A 15,971-nucleotide genomic window follows, 5' to 3' on the forward strand; every position below is an offset into this window, starting at 1 on the left:
CATGGTTGCTGGAGGTCAATGTATCACCAAGGCAAGTTTTCCATGTGCAATGCTCTTAAGAGGGCATCTGAATGTCACACAGAAGTTCTCTTTATATTCATACACATACTCAAAATGTAGTTATATAGACACTCTATTTATTCAAGAAGCTAGTTTTGAGTACGGAGACCATTGTCAATGTTTAGCAGACCTTTGCTAAAAATGGTACTTTGTTCATCGTTTGTTCGACTGTTTACTGTCGGAGTGCTAAAGTGTTGAATCGCTAAACCGACGGTATACGACGGGGCTAAACAGTCTCATACAACAGTAAATGCTGCGCGCGTCCCATAAATGCACGAGTATTTCTCAGAATAAATGGCCGGAATTGAATCAGACTCCACCGAGCTCTTTTACCAAAAAGTACACATGAATCCATGTTTCACATGCGAAAGTAAATACGCACATATGTACTAAGAAGTTGACCTGAACGTTTGGACCAAATTATTGGATGAATAAATCAGCTTCCTAAATGCACACACTTGCTTATTGTGTCATCTTTTTGAGAGAGGGATATTGCCTATTGCATATCTTATTGAATCATACTCAGTTTGTTCTTTCAAAGTTATAGTTCCCCTTTTTAGGCAAGCGACCAGACAGTGCCTTTAATAATACACAATAAGTGTTCATGTCCTAGACTTGAACAACAAAATCAGTCCAGTCGTACGGCGCTAGTAGGATTTGCATTGATTTAGTCAATGAGCAATCCCTATGGAAGTGTTTCGATAACGCATGAGTAAGTACCGAAAGGTGAACAAAGATTATACAGTTCAATAAAGCGCGGATAAAGCTTCAGCTAGCAAGTCTTCTGTTCAATGCGCACTCTCGGGACGCTAAGTGCGGAGCGCATTTTCCTCCAACTAGTGCAAAGAAGAAAGGTAGTGCACAGCTCAATCCCCCAAACCACTAGGAACCAAGCGATCCCAATTTTGAACGATCTAGTGACAGATAGCGATTGAGAAGTACACTCTCTCCAGACTGAAGCAAAGTTAACTTTCAGCTCGCTCACCCATCCAAGATGCCTTCTGATAAGTGGCCAGGGCCAAAAGTAGGTACTCTCCTGAGGTTTTTATGCGTCACGACAAGCAGAGTCCTATTGTCCGTATGGTCATGACTTTTCCGGTACCCCGTATCAAAACAAGAGTATGAGCTCGCATTAACGAACCAAGTATGCACATCTCTCAGCAATAGAAGACTGTTACTTTGCTTTGCAGGTTCACCGCAGTATTGTTTCAGCAGCTTTACAGAGCATTCAAAAGCGTCCGGTACGTAGACGTAAATCCTAAATTACAGACTGTGCGCTTATTGGAAGTGTATTATTAGGCCCGACATTTCCTCCGGAGCCTGTATTGTGCTGGTAGTTTGCCAAATAGGAGCGGTGCATTTTATCTGTCCTTTAAGGCCAAATGCACCAAAAACATCTTCCATCCAAGAACCCTTCAACATAGCGAAATTCATCGGACATCTGCTTTAGCTAAACATGATCATACCACACATCGGCACTGCGCAGCCAAATACAAGCACGGGCTACTCAAACGTTTGATCAAAGAGATAAGCAGTCACTTTATAACAGTGTCTGGCATATTATTACGACGTAAAGGAATATGAAATGACGAGCTGTTTACTTCCGAAGGACAAGAACCAGTGATTTAATGTTTAGGACGCTTGAGAATGTCAAAATAGGTGACAAGGTGGTTAACACACAGATACCAGCAAATGAGGGGTCATGAAACACAACATTGGGACTGGATATACCATGTGTTTTATTAGAGCACTCAGTTCAAAAGCGAAATTAATTAGGAATCCATATTTTTGAGCTCGGCCCATACCACTTCTCGAAGGATCAGCAAGGCAGATGGCCACATTTCCCTTTTCTGTATCAGGTCGGGGTCTTGCTTCTTTGAGCCCATAATGAGTAGTTCCGATAAAGGTGCCTCAAGGAAAGCTTTTCAAATAAACACCTAATACACCCCAAGGACCGCAATTAAAGTTTTGATGGGCTGTGCATGTCATTCTTGCAACAGGACTTCCTTAGATTCATCGACTTACATAAATTCTTAGGTATCGTCTTACCCTCTGTAAGAACCCATGATAATTTTTCTGAGGCGAACATTTTCAACCATTCATCCATTATTCAGAAAACGGTTAAATAAGCAGGTAATAGATACTCCTAAATGACCACATATACACCTATCGATTTTCGTACAATAAGGACAAAGTCACTCCAACAAGGATTTTTTCTGGAAATTAATTGAGCTCAGACCCAATCAAGTGTTCTCACAAACGTATTGGTAATTTATACTACTTCCAACGCATTAGTAACGCAACGGCATTTTGCTACCGTAATGCTAAAGACTGCGATAATCATCTCAATTACTTGGAGGAGACTGTTCAACAAACATGTGTGTCGTGCCGGAGCTTCATACGTTGTCGTGCAGAACATGTCAACGTCGGAATGGGACCGTTACCACCAGAGCGGCTGATGTAAAGTGATCGATATCAACGTTCCCTGGTACAAACAGATATTCCACTTAACATCTACCCTGTGTACGAAGGACTAAATCACCTTGGCTGCGAGTTCACAACACACTTATCTTGTGACCAAAACTACCTCAGCAACCGCTGCGGAGGTTTCAGGCAAGTGAAGGAAGACGTAAATGTCACCCCTGCATGAGCAACTTCGGGTGCCACTGGTACTTCAAATGAAATACCATTCACTGGTTGTTGTTGATGGCTAAGTGTTGCTATAGTGTGCTAGAGTGTCGCTGTAGTTGTATTCTTCAAGTGATCCTTAATGATCAAAATAATCACCAGTGAACGCATGAGGGAATGAATCCCTATCTTGATTCTAAATATATGCTGGTTAAATTTCTCCAATGAACGTGGCCAGCCGTAATTCATATGTTTCTGGTGCTTTTGTGGAATCTCAGTCAGCTTGAGACCGAAATAAGAGACTAGTCGGTCCGGTAATTCTGTTTAACCAAAGAGAAGCTAGTTATTAGTGATTTATGGGGCTCAAACGACTACTTTGCCTGAATCGCGCCTCTGATTTACCCTCTATTCACAAAAATGCCTGAGGATGTTTAGCATTCACGCGAATCTTATTAACCGTCCAATATTGTTAATTGTTCTTTTCCTAAAATTACAAGACCACAATCTTCAGTGATGGTGTATCGCACACATCACACCAGTACTACCTCCAGTGCGACCGTCAGAGAAGTTCAGAAGACTAACAAAGTAGCAGCGGTTTTGGGATTCCAGCAAACGGACAGGGGCTCAAATGACCCATTCCCGAGTTCCTCTTGAACCGAATATAGTGTCATCCAGAGCGTCAGTCATGGAGCCATGTCATCAGAAGTGGTTACAAGGGATTCCACATCAATTGAACATAGCATATCATAAGCACTTCACAGAAGAAATCAGTCTCGGATGGGTGCAACTTGCTTTGAGTAGTTTTTCTGCTAATGGTTGAAATGTAACACATTGTCGAAATGATGCTAGAACAATATTTTCTATTCATACATCCGCAAGTGAAGCTTAGTCAAGTAAAGATCCATGCACTCTGAGCTGGATTTTTCGTCCACAACTTCGAATGATCAAATTATTCGAAAAGTGCCAAATATCACTCGTGCTTTCTATCACTTATGTGGAACAGAGAGTTATCACACAGAACAGTTGGACTAGCTAGAAAATGGGCGAAAGACGAGACTGAAAAATCACATGGAATTTCCGTGACGGGAATGCTTTTACTTGGCACAGTATCGCGATTTAAACGTGGTTTCAAAGAGAAAAAGGTGAAAGGGATGAAAAAATATCGGAAACAATCCGCTGGGTAAAGCTGGACTAAGAATCGAAATGCTTACTTAGTGCGAATGCAAACAGGACATTCTCTGAGATTTCGCTGCACCCAGAAAAGTGTTTTATTGACCTGAATGCAAGACAAGAAATCCCGAAACAGGAAAGGAGGAACAGTAAATCTAGCGGGGAATTGTGAAAAAACTGAAAGACTCGTTAAAAGCACTGAAGGAGATTGAAAGCTTTTTTGGTCCCAGAGCGTAAAAATAGATGCTTGAATGTGCGGAGCAAATGAGGTTACTTGATAGGGTCACACCAAGATATTTCAAAGAAGAATTTATTGGAAAACGAACACCAAAAGCTGTGAGGAGTTAATGGCTATTGAGTGGGTCAGTTATGGAGGCCGTCCGACTGGTTATTGACACAGGCTGATATATTTCTTGGACCGGTGATTGTTTTGTCCGTCAATTGTTTTATACTGCGACTTTGGGGGAACTACAATAATTTGAACCTACTGAACCACTGGTCGCAATTATGAGAGAAAGAGGGATGCAGTCTACTCGTAAATAATGTTCACACTGTTTTGAGGTTGATTAAGAATCAAGCTTTCTGTCAACTACCATCACTTTCTAGATTTCTAACTAAGATACTTTCAGGCTCTCTTTCCAAGTTAAAGCTTTCCCCCAAATTAGTGCCAACACTACATAGGTTTCCACAAACTGTCCTTGCGTCTGAACTCGACCTTCAGTTGTCACTTGCGCTGATTACTGAAACATTCGCATGGATTTAATAGGTGTATTGCCTACAGAAAATTCTTTAATTTCCGGCTGTCAGAATCCAAACGAAGCTGTTCTATGGATAGGAATGTCAAAGCGAATGATTATGATTTCAGCTGCTGAACTATGCTAACTTGAATTATGGTTGAGTCGCTTAGAAGTTCGAATTCACAATGTCAGTTGGGTCATATAACTTGAGGTAGGGTGTGTTGAGGTTCCCGATACGGAACGTTAAGTGACGTGTAAGCTCGGCTGTCCCGAGCATCGAAAGGAAGAATTGGATTCGAAGTTCTACTGTACTAGCGAATATACACTCATCTGCAAACTAATTTGGTTCTTTCGAGAGACTCACATGGAACCCAGCTGAATCGCTCGTTTATGATGTTCTCTGTGATGTTCTACTCTATGATGTTCTTCTGTACTAGTTACACAAGGGTATACAACAAACGCCAGTTGTCTGTCACTGACGGGCACTGTTCCAGAAAACGGTGAGCGGATTGCTCGCCTAGTAGTGCGGGTTGCGGACGTGATTCTCGTTAGCCGTATGATCACACGGCACTCAGGAGAGAACAAGTCAGGGCAGGCTCAGCAAACGGGACACGAACTCGCATGGGTAAGTAGGTCAGCCGTGCAAATGCACACAAGACACACGTGCCATACACGAGTGTCGGGGGCGACAGTCTTTGCGGCAAGATGTGGCGGGCAAAACAAGTGGAGAGTCAAAAGTACATAGGCCGAGTAAGCAAATGAATGGGAAAATTGTCACGGTCAATTTAGGTTCAATAGTGTGCGTGGATGCATCTGTAAAGAAAAAACAGTTCTCTGGGATAGTTCTCTGCATCCCGTGCGACCACAGGTTACTCTGGCACTTATCCTCGCTGAAATACCAATGCCAAAAATTGCTGTAAAAAACAAATTGTACATTTATGAACTTAGTATCTATGGTGGAATAAGGTAGTGGGACCAATGAGCATGATCACTCTAATGCTTACTTGTGTAGACATCATATGTATAAGTTTGCAAGTGTTACGTTTTATCAAACCATACACCGGGTTATGAAAGTCAGCCTCCAGTAGAAGTGGCCCAACAAACCAGTTGCAAACCAGGTTAGAGAAGAAACGTAACTAGAGCCGTCCTCGTGTTGGACGAGGACGGCTACTATAAACGTTGCCACAGAAAAGGGAAGTATCGCATGAGGGGTTTTTATAGAAGGTGCAATACCACATTCACTTGCTTGAACCTTCTCTGGGAAGTTACTGGCCTATTCAACCAGTACTGCGTCACATCATGTGGATCTTCGCAGATGAGTGGCACTGCATCCAGAATGCACGTCTGGTATGGCGTGGTCACGAGATCCAATCCATATGTTGCAGATGGAGATAACTCCCACCAAGAAAAAAACACCCATTGATTTTTTCTCAGACTGATTTGACTTCCATTACTTAGGAAAAACGATTCATTACAGAGCAGTATCAGAATACGCCGCTTTCCGTTGAGTGGGGAAAGAGTTTTAGCATTTACGACTAAATTGGGAATTTTTGCATGACCCCACGGGAGATTTCGGATTTATGATGAAAATTTGATCTCGCATTAACAGTTTACAGTGTTTTTCCAAAGAAATATTTATATTTGTTTCAGCATGCATTCGGACTCCCCGTTAGATGCAAAAATAAAGGGAAACATGGTTAAAGATATGTTAAACATAGCCGGTCTTCGTATCCCCGAACCATCAGACACGAATTCTCACACTGTCATGCCTACATGTATTGTGAAACCATCCACAACAAAACGAGCCGAAGTCAACTGTACTGTTGAAATGAATCCAGTATGGCACTGTGATCCAACTGGCGGGTCGATCACCCCGATCCATACACCACCCGAGAGTCACTTTAATATGAATGAAGAGATGTGTACTGCAGAACTTCAACAAAAGAACATTGGAGACTGTGAGAATCCAAAGAAACCAAAGCCTCCAACTCACGAGTGGATTATCGATCAACGGCTTTACATGCAGCAGTTGAATCACGATGAGCGGGAAAAGAGGCGCTACTATGTCAACAGAGCGTTGCAGTATGAACTTCCCAAGACGAATTCTGGGAATGTTAGTGCAATGAGTGGAAAGCTGGAGCGTGCTGGCAGCCGTGGCAGCCGTAGACGTATTTCGACGCGTACCAAGACTCCGTGCAGCAAGAGTTTTGTGACTTCACTGGAAGATGACAATGAAGATTGTGGATCCACTACAACTGAGACTTCCTCCGATTCCGAAAGTTTTTCTAGCTGTGATGAATTCTCTAGGCGCCGTACAGTTCCGTCAGCTGCCAGCACTAATTCTGGGAATAATAAACCTAGAAGTGCGCGTTCCATGGGAATAGGACCTTCATCACCGGATCTAAGAAGTCACCGAGGGCCGCCGGCCAAAGAAGTTCCATTTCCAAGACCACCCTTAGCTCCCCGAGAAAAAGTCGTATCAAAGACTACAACAAACCAGTCAGCCAGTGGTAAGCTGTTTTACCGAGTAAAGTGCGAGTGAGATTTCTTGTGAAATGTTTGTCTGGGCAAGTTAAATTCGGTGATGAGAATCCCCGGTTAACTCAGGTAACAGCAGGACAACAGGACATAGCTGAGCACTTTCGGATATCTATAACTGATGACATGTTTTGTCATCTGGTGTTCTCACCGGGCATCGTGAAGGAAAAAAATGCGTGAACTTGAGTTCAGTGGAAGGACTACAAAAGAAAACCGAGAACTCAGCTTTGGTTTACGTGTTATTAAGCCTAGGATCCAAATTTGTTGTTTCTTGTGTGATACTGTCCATGTGTGCCCAAAGTATTTCCTTTGTTGCCTTCCAAGTATTCAGGGAAGTCAAAAATGCACGCGGGACCGTTTTTGCACCTAATTAGGGGTTACACACAAATGTTACTGCGTTTCGCTCCACGTGATCTCAAACCATCTAAGAATAATGCGACTGAACTCTTAAATCTGTAGCTCGACAAGTAAAAGATGCTGGTTTACTGAATGAATATTCTCCTGGAAGTTGATACAACCGCATTTCCCGACACTCCGAACGGAGGGCACATCTACCTGTGGATACTGTTATCCGGTTCGAATTCTGAAAGGAAATAAAAAAAGACTCACCTTCAAATTGCTTCTCTGAAAAACGTAGGTTATGACAATTTCAGTAGTGATTGCTATAATAAAGCCAAGTTTGCATGCCATGATGGATATAGAACATTTGTCATGTGATTTTCTTGTCGGAGTGTTGTAGCATCAGCACTGAAGCATGAGAAACAAAATGAATTCGACTGTCATGCGTTGTCCAATTTTCCAGTCAGCTGTTAATTGCTTGTGAAGCTCCTACGTTGTTCAGCCGGCCTTGGACCTCAATAAAGTCAGAGTGAATTCAAAGGCCACCCATAGGTAATTACTACGCCTCAACAGAGTAATGACTGTAGGACTAGCGAGAAATTGAGCTGTTTATTAATCCATTCACCGTGATAATCAGAAATTTTGGAAGTGACAGATATTCAGGTATTTCCAAACGCTTCCCCAATTGCTGTTAAGAGAATTCTTCAGAGATAGCATGATACGTCGAAAAAAATGTACAGTTGTGCAGCCAGGATTCCCATCTGAGAATGCGTCCAGCACCAGAAGCTGCGTTGGTTAGGCCATGTACTGCGAATGTCAAACCGTTATTTGCCAAAAACGAGCGCCGTTTTCCGTGACCAATTTGGGGCGCAAGCAGAAAAATGGCCAAAATTTGATTTTATAGAAGTACATGAAAGAGGTTCCAAAACGACTGGAGGTTGTCTGTGTGACTCACCTTCTATGATAGGAACCGCATGAGCCAACCGCTTGGTCCGAGACGCTGCAAGGTATGGCTGGTAATAGAGTTGAGTGGAGTTGCTGGTCTTAGTTGCAACGAGGTTGTCTGAATTAGTGGCTAGAGGTATAGGCATATCAGAATGTTTGCGAGAGCCTAGCAATAAGTCCCCCCATCCATTTTTATTCTATTCTTCAAGAAGCCATCAAATATAATATGGTTGTATGTTAGGGAAGTGTCACTGTTGAATATTTATGTTATTGTGTCGATGCTTATGATTGTACCTCGAATTATCGAAATATCTGTCTAGTTAAACCTAGTTAACAGAATGAAAAAATGAATGGTCTCCCATAGCAACGAACCTTCTACGACTCACACAAAATCTTCAAATTGGCTTCCAGTTATCTTCTTGAATTACATAATATAGATTCATAAAAAGTCCCACAGGAAAGTATATCGTTTTTGTAGAAATACATTAAGTTGCGAATTAATTCTATTGCTAACGGGCATCTCGCCGGAGTCTTGGCTAAACCTCTCGTTTTTGTGACATTCTTCAACTGAATTTACTACGAATAGACCACTTTACGTTTTAGTTGGTAACAGGCTTGAGATACAGCCGCCGTACGGTTAGTGTGTTCCGTCTAGGAAATATATTGTGACATCTCGGATACTGTATCAGATGAAACAGTCGCCAGCATTTTTGATACACATTTAGTGGGGAATATCAGGAAAGGGAGATTAATCTGGGTTTCACCTAGCTCCCAGTCAACAATATATGATTTCGCAAGTGAGGATGCACGTTGATGTTGAGCATAAACTCAACATAAACATCTGGTCTGCGTCCGTGTGATAGCCCCACAGGCTGTTGAAGTTTTCAGTAGATTAATGAGTGTGTATCCCGTTAAGATGGTGGCAGTCGTCTGAATAAGGATTAGCTTTTTCATTTTCAAGCTTGTAAAGCTCACAGAGTTAGTTTGTTGACAGATGCGCTGTCTTGTATGCATTCAGGGCAACGCTCGGTTTGGTGTGCTGATTAGCCGTCGAATAATTGCTTCGTCAGTGTTATTTTTACTAGGTGATGGAATTTCGCAGCCAAAACTTTGGTTATAAAACTTCATAAACTTTATAAACTTTATAACCTTTATAAAACTTTGGTTATAAAAATACACAAATGAAAGACAGACTTATTTAAAACCTCTTGAGCCACCTCTGGATCATGTGTGGTTCGAGGTCCTTCACTTTGAAAAGTTACTTTCTTCACATTACTTGGCTACAGATGAGTAGTCTAGTTCTCGCATGAAAACGCTGCGTCCAACTTGGATTACGCCTTTCAAACTCATTTATTCAGGCGAGGACAGCGGGCGCATTTCTAAGGTCCACAGTTTATTGCCGGTAGTAACCAGATGAGCCAAGATATTTTTTGGAACTTCCCCCAAGGATTACAGGTCATTTTTTTCCTCATCAGTCATGACCAAATGTTTGCTAGTGAGGAGAACGGGGTAGATCAGGTTACATCGTTTAGTTAGTTCGCTGAACTAAACAAGCTGGATGCAAACATCTTAGTACCAATCGATATGATATAACCAGTGCGTCTTTGTGCAACCAAGCGTGAATTTGCGTCAATGGTTGTGCGCTGAGTTGTAGTGTGCAAGCGATGAAATGCGTGCTGCTCGCAGACACTGCTTGGCCGTCTGATTCGGTAGTAATGTTGGTTGTCTTGATGCCCGGTGCGGAAAAATTCTACGTCAAGCTGTAGCACAGCTACCACGCTACCCGAAGAAAGCAAGATGGCTGAGATACTAACAGGTTGTCCAAGCCTAGAGAGAAGTGGTCGAGATACCAGGCTTGGATTGGAGTCACGGACCTCCAGGTCTGTAAGTTCCCGCCTTAAGTTTTGAGCCACCTCGAGCCTATTTTCTGCTGTTCCGGGTGATTGATGTCCATGTGAGACATGAGCATGATCTCTTCTGCTCTTACTCATTGGCAGCTGCTGGAGCGAGCTCTGGCATACACTCCTCTTTTTTCCACGCGATGACCCTCGCTGATATACTTCCAGTGGTTCCTTTCTATTGGTCACTTCATCCTAAAGTTGGCCGTATTTGAGTCATTAGTGCTTTGCATGCAGTGATGCATAGATTGAACGAGTGGTTCACGGAATTAGTTGTATACCTCCAAAAGTTCCTTTTTTTCGTCTTGTGGTTCCGCGTGCCAAGATGTGCCCGTCTGCCATACCAAATCAACAGACGTAATACGCCGCAAAAGCTAGGTTTGTTACAACCCAATAACAACACAGTTCTTCGATCAGATTGCAAGTGTATATTGAAATCGATTCAAGTTTTGACCGACTTTGTTTGCAGCCAAATAATGCGCACTTATCCTCCAGTCTGTTATCATGGTTTTCCCTCCAATAGGGGGTGTACCAAGTTCAGACTCTGAAGCCAGATGACCGCGGCTTGATTTTTCCTGAATGTGTTTTTATAGGACTGTGCATCTTGGTAATACCGAAGCAGTAAGCATGACACTGAAGCATGTTTCCAGGAAGAATAGTGTGTCCGTTCTTCATCTCTCGACACGGTTTGGCAGTATTTTAATGCGTTTGAAATCGGATAGGTAGATAATTGTACCCGAGTTGAAAGTGCTTTACAACTAGCCGCATCACTGCACTCTATCTATGGTGCATGGACAAATGGACCTTGGCCGAATAATGTGACGCAGAATCCGGTTTCAGTTTTCCACTAGAAACATTTTACTGTTAGCGCAAGTAGGATCAATTTAGTAACTTCTGATCATCCACTCACATTCCAGGTACTACAGGCAATTCCGTATCTAATCGTACCCATCAGCGATCAGTTTCGGCATCTCCGTTCTCCAGCTCTCAGACTCCTACACGATTCCAGTCAGTACTACCTCGTGTCCGACTGGCCAGTGCCACATGCGATATTTTACAGACGCTGACTCCATCTGACATGCGGATTCTTATTGAAATGGTTGATGAACTAGAACGTGCTGGCGGTTTTGAATGTATCTTTCCACCCAGTTCGGCAGGACTAGCCGTTCGTTACTTGTCCTACTTTGAATTCCCGCGGTACGCAAACCTGTTATGCGTAGCCTATTTACAAAAGTTCGCTCAAGACAAAGAAGAAGGTAAGATGCTTTAATATTCTAACTGTTTCAACAAAAATTCAGTGACAGGATCTTGTCCTCAAGCAGTTAAGATCGGGCAATAAATTAGATAATAGGGAAACATGGAAGAGACTGGTTATCAGTGAAGCTCAAGTTGCCTCTAATTGGATGCTGTGAGGTGGTATAGAGGGCAGTTAAGCGACTGGGTCAATCGATTCGTGTCACCTGACCATGATAGACCCAGATCTCGTACGAAACCTTTTGGGACAGTGTGATACTATATTTCGTGATCGTGTTGCAACCGCCTCGACTGTAGTCTGTGAACGCCGATGGAGCGATACTAGCAGTCTTTTACGTACGCGGAAGATAACGTGAAACAACTCGTTAGGTTGAGATCGAGCCAGGTGTCAGTTATGTGGGAAGCGAATGAGATTCCGCTGAAGGTAAAAGTCTTCGCATCCGATTTCAGATAACTAAATACAGTTCCAGATAAGAGCAAAGATTGTCCGAAGGCTGTATCTGGATTTGTGAGTGCAGAGATTATTTTCCATATACTTCTCACAGTCTGTGACACTAGTTTCGATCAAGCTGATAGACTGCTTTGTTCTTTTTATGCACCATTGACAATCGGTAACTTACAAGGCCCAAACAGACACGCCCTTTTTCCAGTGGACCTCCCCTCGTAGCCCAGATGCATGAAAGTCCAATAATGTGCAAACCGAAAGCAGCCTCGGGGATTATCATAGCTAAAAACAGACACGCCCCTTTTCCAGTGGACCTCCCCTCGTAGCCCAGATGCATGAAAGTCCAATAATGTGCAAACCGAAAGCAGCCTCGGGGATTATTCATAGCTAATGGACCCTGCTTCTACTCTACTTCTGTAGTGATACGAAGCGCATTTCATTTCCTGTTTTGTTATATATTTTATGCTATGTCTTTGGTAAAAACAGAAAACATTAACCTTAGCCGATGGGTTACGGGCTTGATTTCTTCAAGATGATCGTGAAGTGCTGCTGCCGGCGACTTCCAAAAAGTACGAAACAGTTGTACAGTGGTTCCCAACCTTCCAGCTCAGAATTCTAATAAAATAGCATCATCTACCTGGGAGCCCAAGTACACGCATCTCAAACGAAATTTGATCGTTTTTTCTCAAAGCTAAACGTGTCCCGGAACGGATACTGAAACGCGTTCTTGAAGCGATACGTACTGAAGGACATTTTAATGGAGACTTGAGGTCTTTTTGAAGAGCATTCACCGGCGTCACATGTGTTATTGCATCCAGGGGAAATAGTGCATTACCTTGACTGTCCACGTACCTGAACCACGGAACGGACTTTGCCGGGGAATATTACAAATGAGAGATGGGTTTGCGTCGTACGTTAACGTGGGTGTTCAATCCCGAATCTAAGGAACTTCAATAACACCAACTTCTGCAAGTAATCAAGAGTTAGAATACCATGCTTTGTTCTGAAAAGCTATTGGCCTTAAATAATCTGATGTTGAGTATCCAGGCTTCTCACCAAACTTGTCTGCAAATCTTTAATTTTACCTGATACTTCACAAACCATGACCTTAGAATCTAACCAGACGTTCATGGAGCAGAAGTGGATGAAATCGGCAAGCTTCCTCACGCAAACTTTTTGCTAGAAGAATAACCTGAATTCCCCCAAGGTTCATACCGTTCTGAATAAGTCAAAAGAAGTTTAACCAAATCGTTTGCTTCCTAGAGCACCAGCCGCTGCACAAGACTGGGTGCAGTCCGCTTTTTCTGAGATCGACAGCTTTGAGCTGAGTGTCACGGGTCAGATATCTGCTTCACCTTCAGAAAGCAACGGTCAGTGAAAGAATAAGTGAAAAGATTGATCCATTAATTTACCCACAAAGACGCCGAACATCTCAAACAACAGTTTAGCTTGCCTCCTGTAACATAGCCTCTAGAGAAAATGCATACGGACGAATGGACTGTAAACCTTAATCGCCTGTCAGAAGAAATAAATTGCAAAATATCCGTACTGGAACGTCAAAATGCCCTAGGACCGGATGGTCTGTACCTAGCCCCCACAAAGAAGGCAGAGAATACATTGTGACCTATCCAAATAAGCTTATTGGTGCGATATGAGGCAAAGATAAAGTGCCTGCAGAATGGGTAATGGAGACAGTTAGCCATATCTTCATGAAGGCTACGCGGATGCTGTATGAAAACCTTGGCACTAGCCTGGTAGCTGTAGCATCAAAGGAGCCCTCTGGTCTTATTTTCTGAGGTTTGACTGTACACTAGGAAGACAGGTCCGTGAAAACCAAGCTAGGTTCCGTCTTTCAGGGGGATAAATCGATCACATTTTCACCCTTCGACAGATTCTGGAGCAGTGTCACTGTTTACGGCGACCAACACTGGTTTCTCGACTCGAAAGTTGCCTTCCACTCTGTGCACCCTCATGCACTATGGCAGTGCCTGTGGAGCAATGTGTCCCTCAAAATTTCTTGACCCTTCTTAAGGCGCTGTACAGCAGCTCCCGCGGATGTGGGAAGGGTTACAGGAGGCTCTTGCCTGAGTTCACTACATCAAGTGGTATCAGGCAAGGCGGTCTTATTTCGTCTTTTCTCCTCAACTTATTCATCGATTCGATCATTGAGGACTCACTACCAGCCTATAAGCTCTGTGAGTTTGAAGTGTTCCGGGACATTTGCTCACAAATATCGAGTATGTGGATGACATATTACTTCATGGATATGGTAATGAAGACAATATTAAATGATCTAAACAATTTAGTCTCACGATTTGGCATGCGCTTCACACTTTCAAGTTGTTATGTGCTGCCAGAAGACTGACTGGGTTCGAGCCCTAAACTCATACTCGCGAATGAGCCGATTGAAGTAGCAGACGAATTTGTCCAACCAAAGTTAACAGTTCCATCCCCACTGGGAAAGCCAGAGCAGCCTTCGTGAATCTGTATCCTCTGTGACGCAGGTTTGACATCCGCTTATCCGTCACGGGTCGAGCTTACAATAGTGTGGTGCAATGCACATTATTATACTGGTCAAAAACCTGAACGCTGCGCTCTGAGGATGCCAAAAATCTTTCGCTGCTTGGTGATCGACTTCTTCGGAGCATTGCTCGAGCCTGGTAGGAAATGATCGGCCAGCATAGGCTGCACTGGCTTGGTCACGTGCCCCCCATGCCAGTCGACCGACTACCCCGAAAGCCTCTTTTTCCACAACAACTTGAAGGGTGGAAACGATTCAGAGGAGGTCAAACAATGACATGGCACCAAAGTATGGAAGCCATTAACAGCAATCTCAGTTGCGCTGGTCATTGCCGTTTCCCTGGATGGGGACCCTGAGACGGCTCCCATCAATTTTCAGAAACATTGACAAATGGCCCACATGCGGCCCAGTCCTGCATCCTATCTGTTGTCTTCAATGCATTGTGCCCCTCCTAATCTCCCCAAATAAACGTCAACCAACAACCCTGCATTTAGGCATCAATTACACCAGCTACCGCCTTCAATGCATAGCTATCTACCCACCACCGCCAACTGTCGGTGAATGTAACCGTGGCAGTCATAACCACTCTACAGCAAGAAAGTGGTTTTGACACTGATGATGACGACCTATAACCATTCTATGCCGTTTTTGTAGCCGATGTCGATGATGTTGACATCTGTGATTTGCAGCATATCAATGTGCTCTGAGATTATCTTGTGGATTTGTTAACTTGAGTGTCTTCATTCTTTTTCATTTTCAAGGCATCGAAATTCTTAGAAAGTACTGCGAAAAGAAGCTTCATCTTAAATCAGCAGCACTTGGTGACTTCATACCCAAAGAGAATATTTGGGAATCCAACAGATATAAACATATTGTGGCAGCCAAAGATGTATCCCGGTCGCCTGTACTTAAATACCATCGATGTGAGCCATCATCTTCCAATGTATCGTCTTCCAGCTAGTCTTTTTGGTATTTTCTACGAGTGCGGCCCTGTAAACTCATCACACCAGTAATTTTATCCATGTACGAAGATGTATCCAGCATTGTGTGTGTGTGGGCTTGGAAGTAATTGTTCACAATGTTCACTGTGGTACCGTCATCGAAACCGACTAGTCTCATGTCATGAGTGAGATGTGTGTCATCTCCCGAAAAGCATTAACAGATATGCACTATGGTGGTTTATCTTGTGGCCAGCTTTGCAGTTTTGGAACTTTGCCAAATTAAATTTAAAAAAACAAGATAAATTCCATGGCCTTCATCCATCGATTTTCCCTAAACGATTAAAGAAAAGCATCAGATGATCGCAGAAGATATAAAGGTCAGTCAATTTGAGAATATTGTCCTTAACCCGTATAGACACGATGGTCCTTGTTGTGTCGTCCGGAAGTAACCCGTCAACTTGCGTAAGGAAGAAGCCAAAGTCAAGCACAGGAACA

At 43.1% G+C, this 15,971-nt stretch overlaps 1 protein-coding gene across 1 annotated transcript in view; it reads left to right on the top strand.

The window, feature by feature from the left end:
- The window catches only part of T265_08919 (hypothetical protein), a gene marked incomplete at both ends in the record, with an annotated part of 43,668 nt that extends 27,944 nt beyond the window's left edge, over positions 1-15,724 (top strand). Inside the window, 3 exons of the mRNA XM_009174858.1 lie at positions 6,246-7,105; positions 11,233-11,571; positions 15,297-15,724. Coding sequence (XP_009173122.1) covers positions 6,246-7,105; positions 11,233-11,571; positions 15,297-15,496 — 1,399 coding nt within the window. The remainder of the gene's footprint in view (positions 1-6,245; positions 7,106-11,232; positions 11,572-15,296) is intronic.
- Between the last annotated feature and the right edge of the window lie 247 nt (positions 15,725-15,971).

This window comes from Opisthorchis viverrini (genome assembly GCF_000715545.1).
Source record: "Opisthorchis viverrini unplaced genomic scaffold opera_v5_246, whole genome shotgun sequence".
Lineage (NCBI taxonomy): Eukaryota > Metazoa > Platyhelminthes > Trematoda > Opisthorchiida > Opisthorchiidae > Opisthorchis > Opisthorchis viverrini.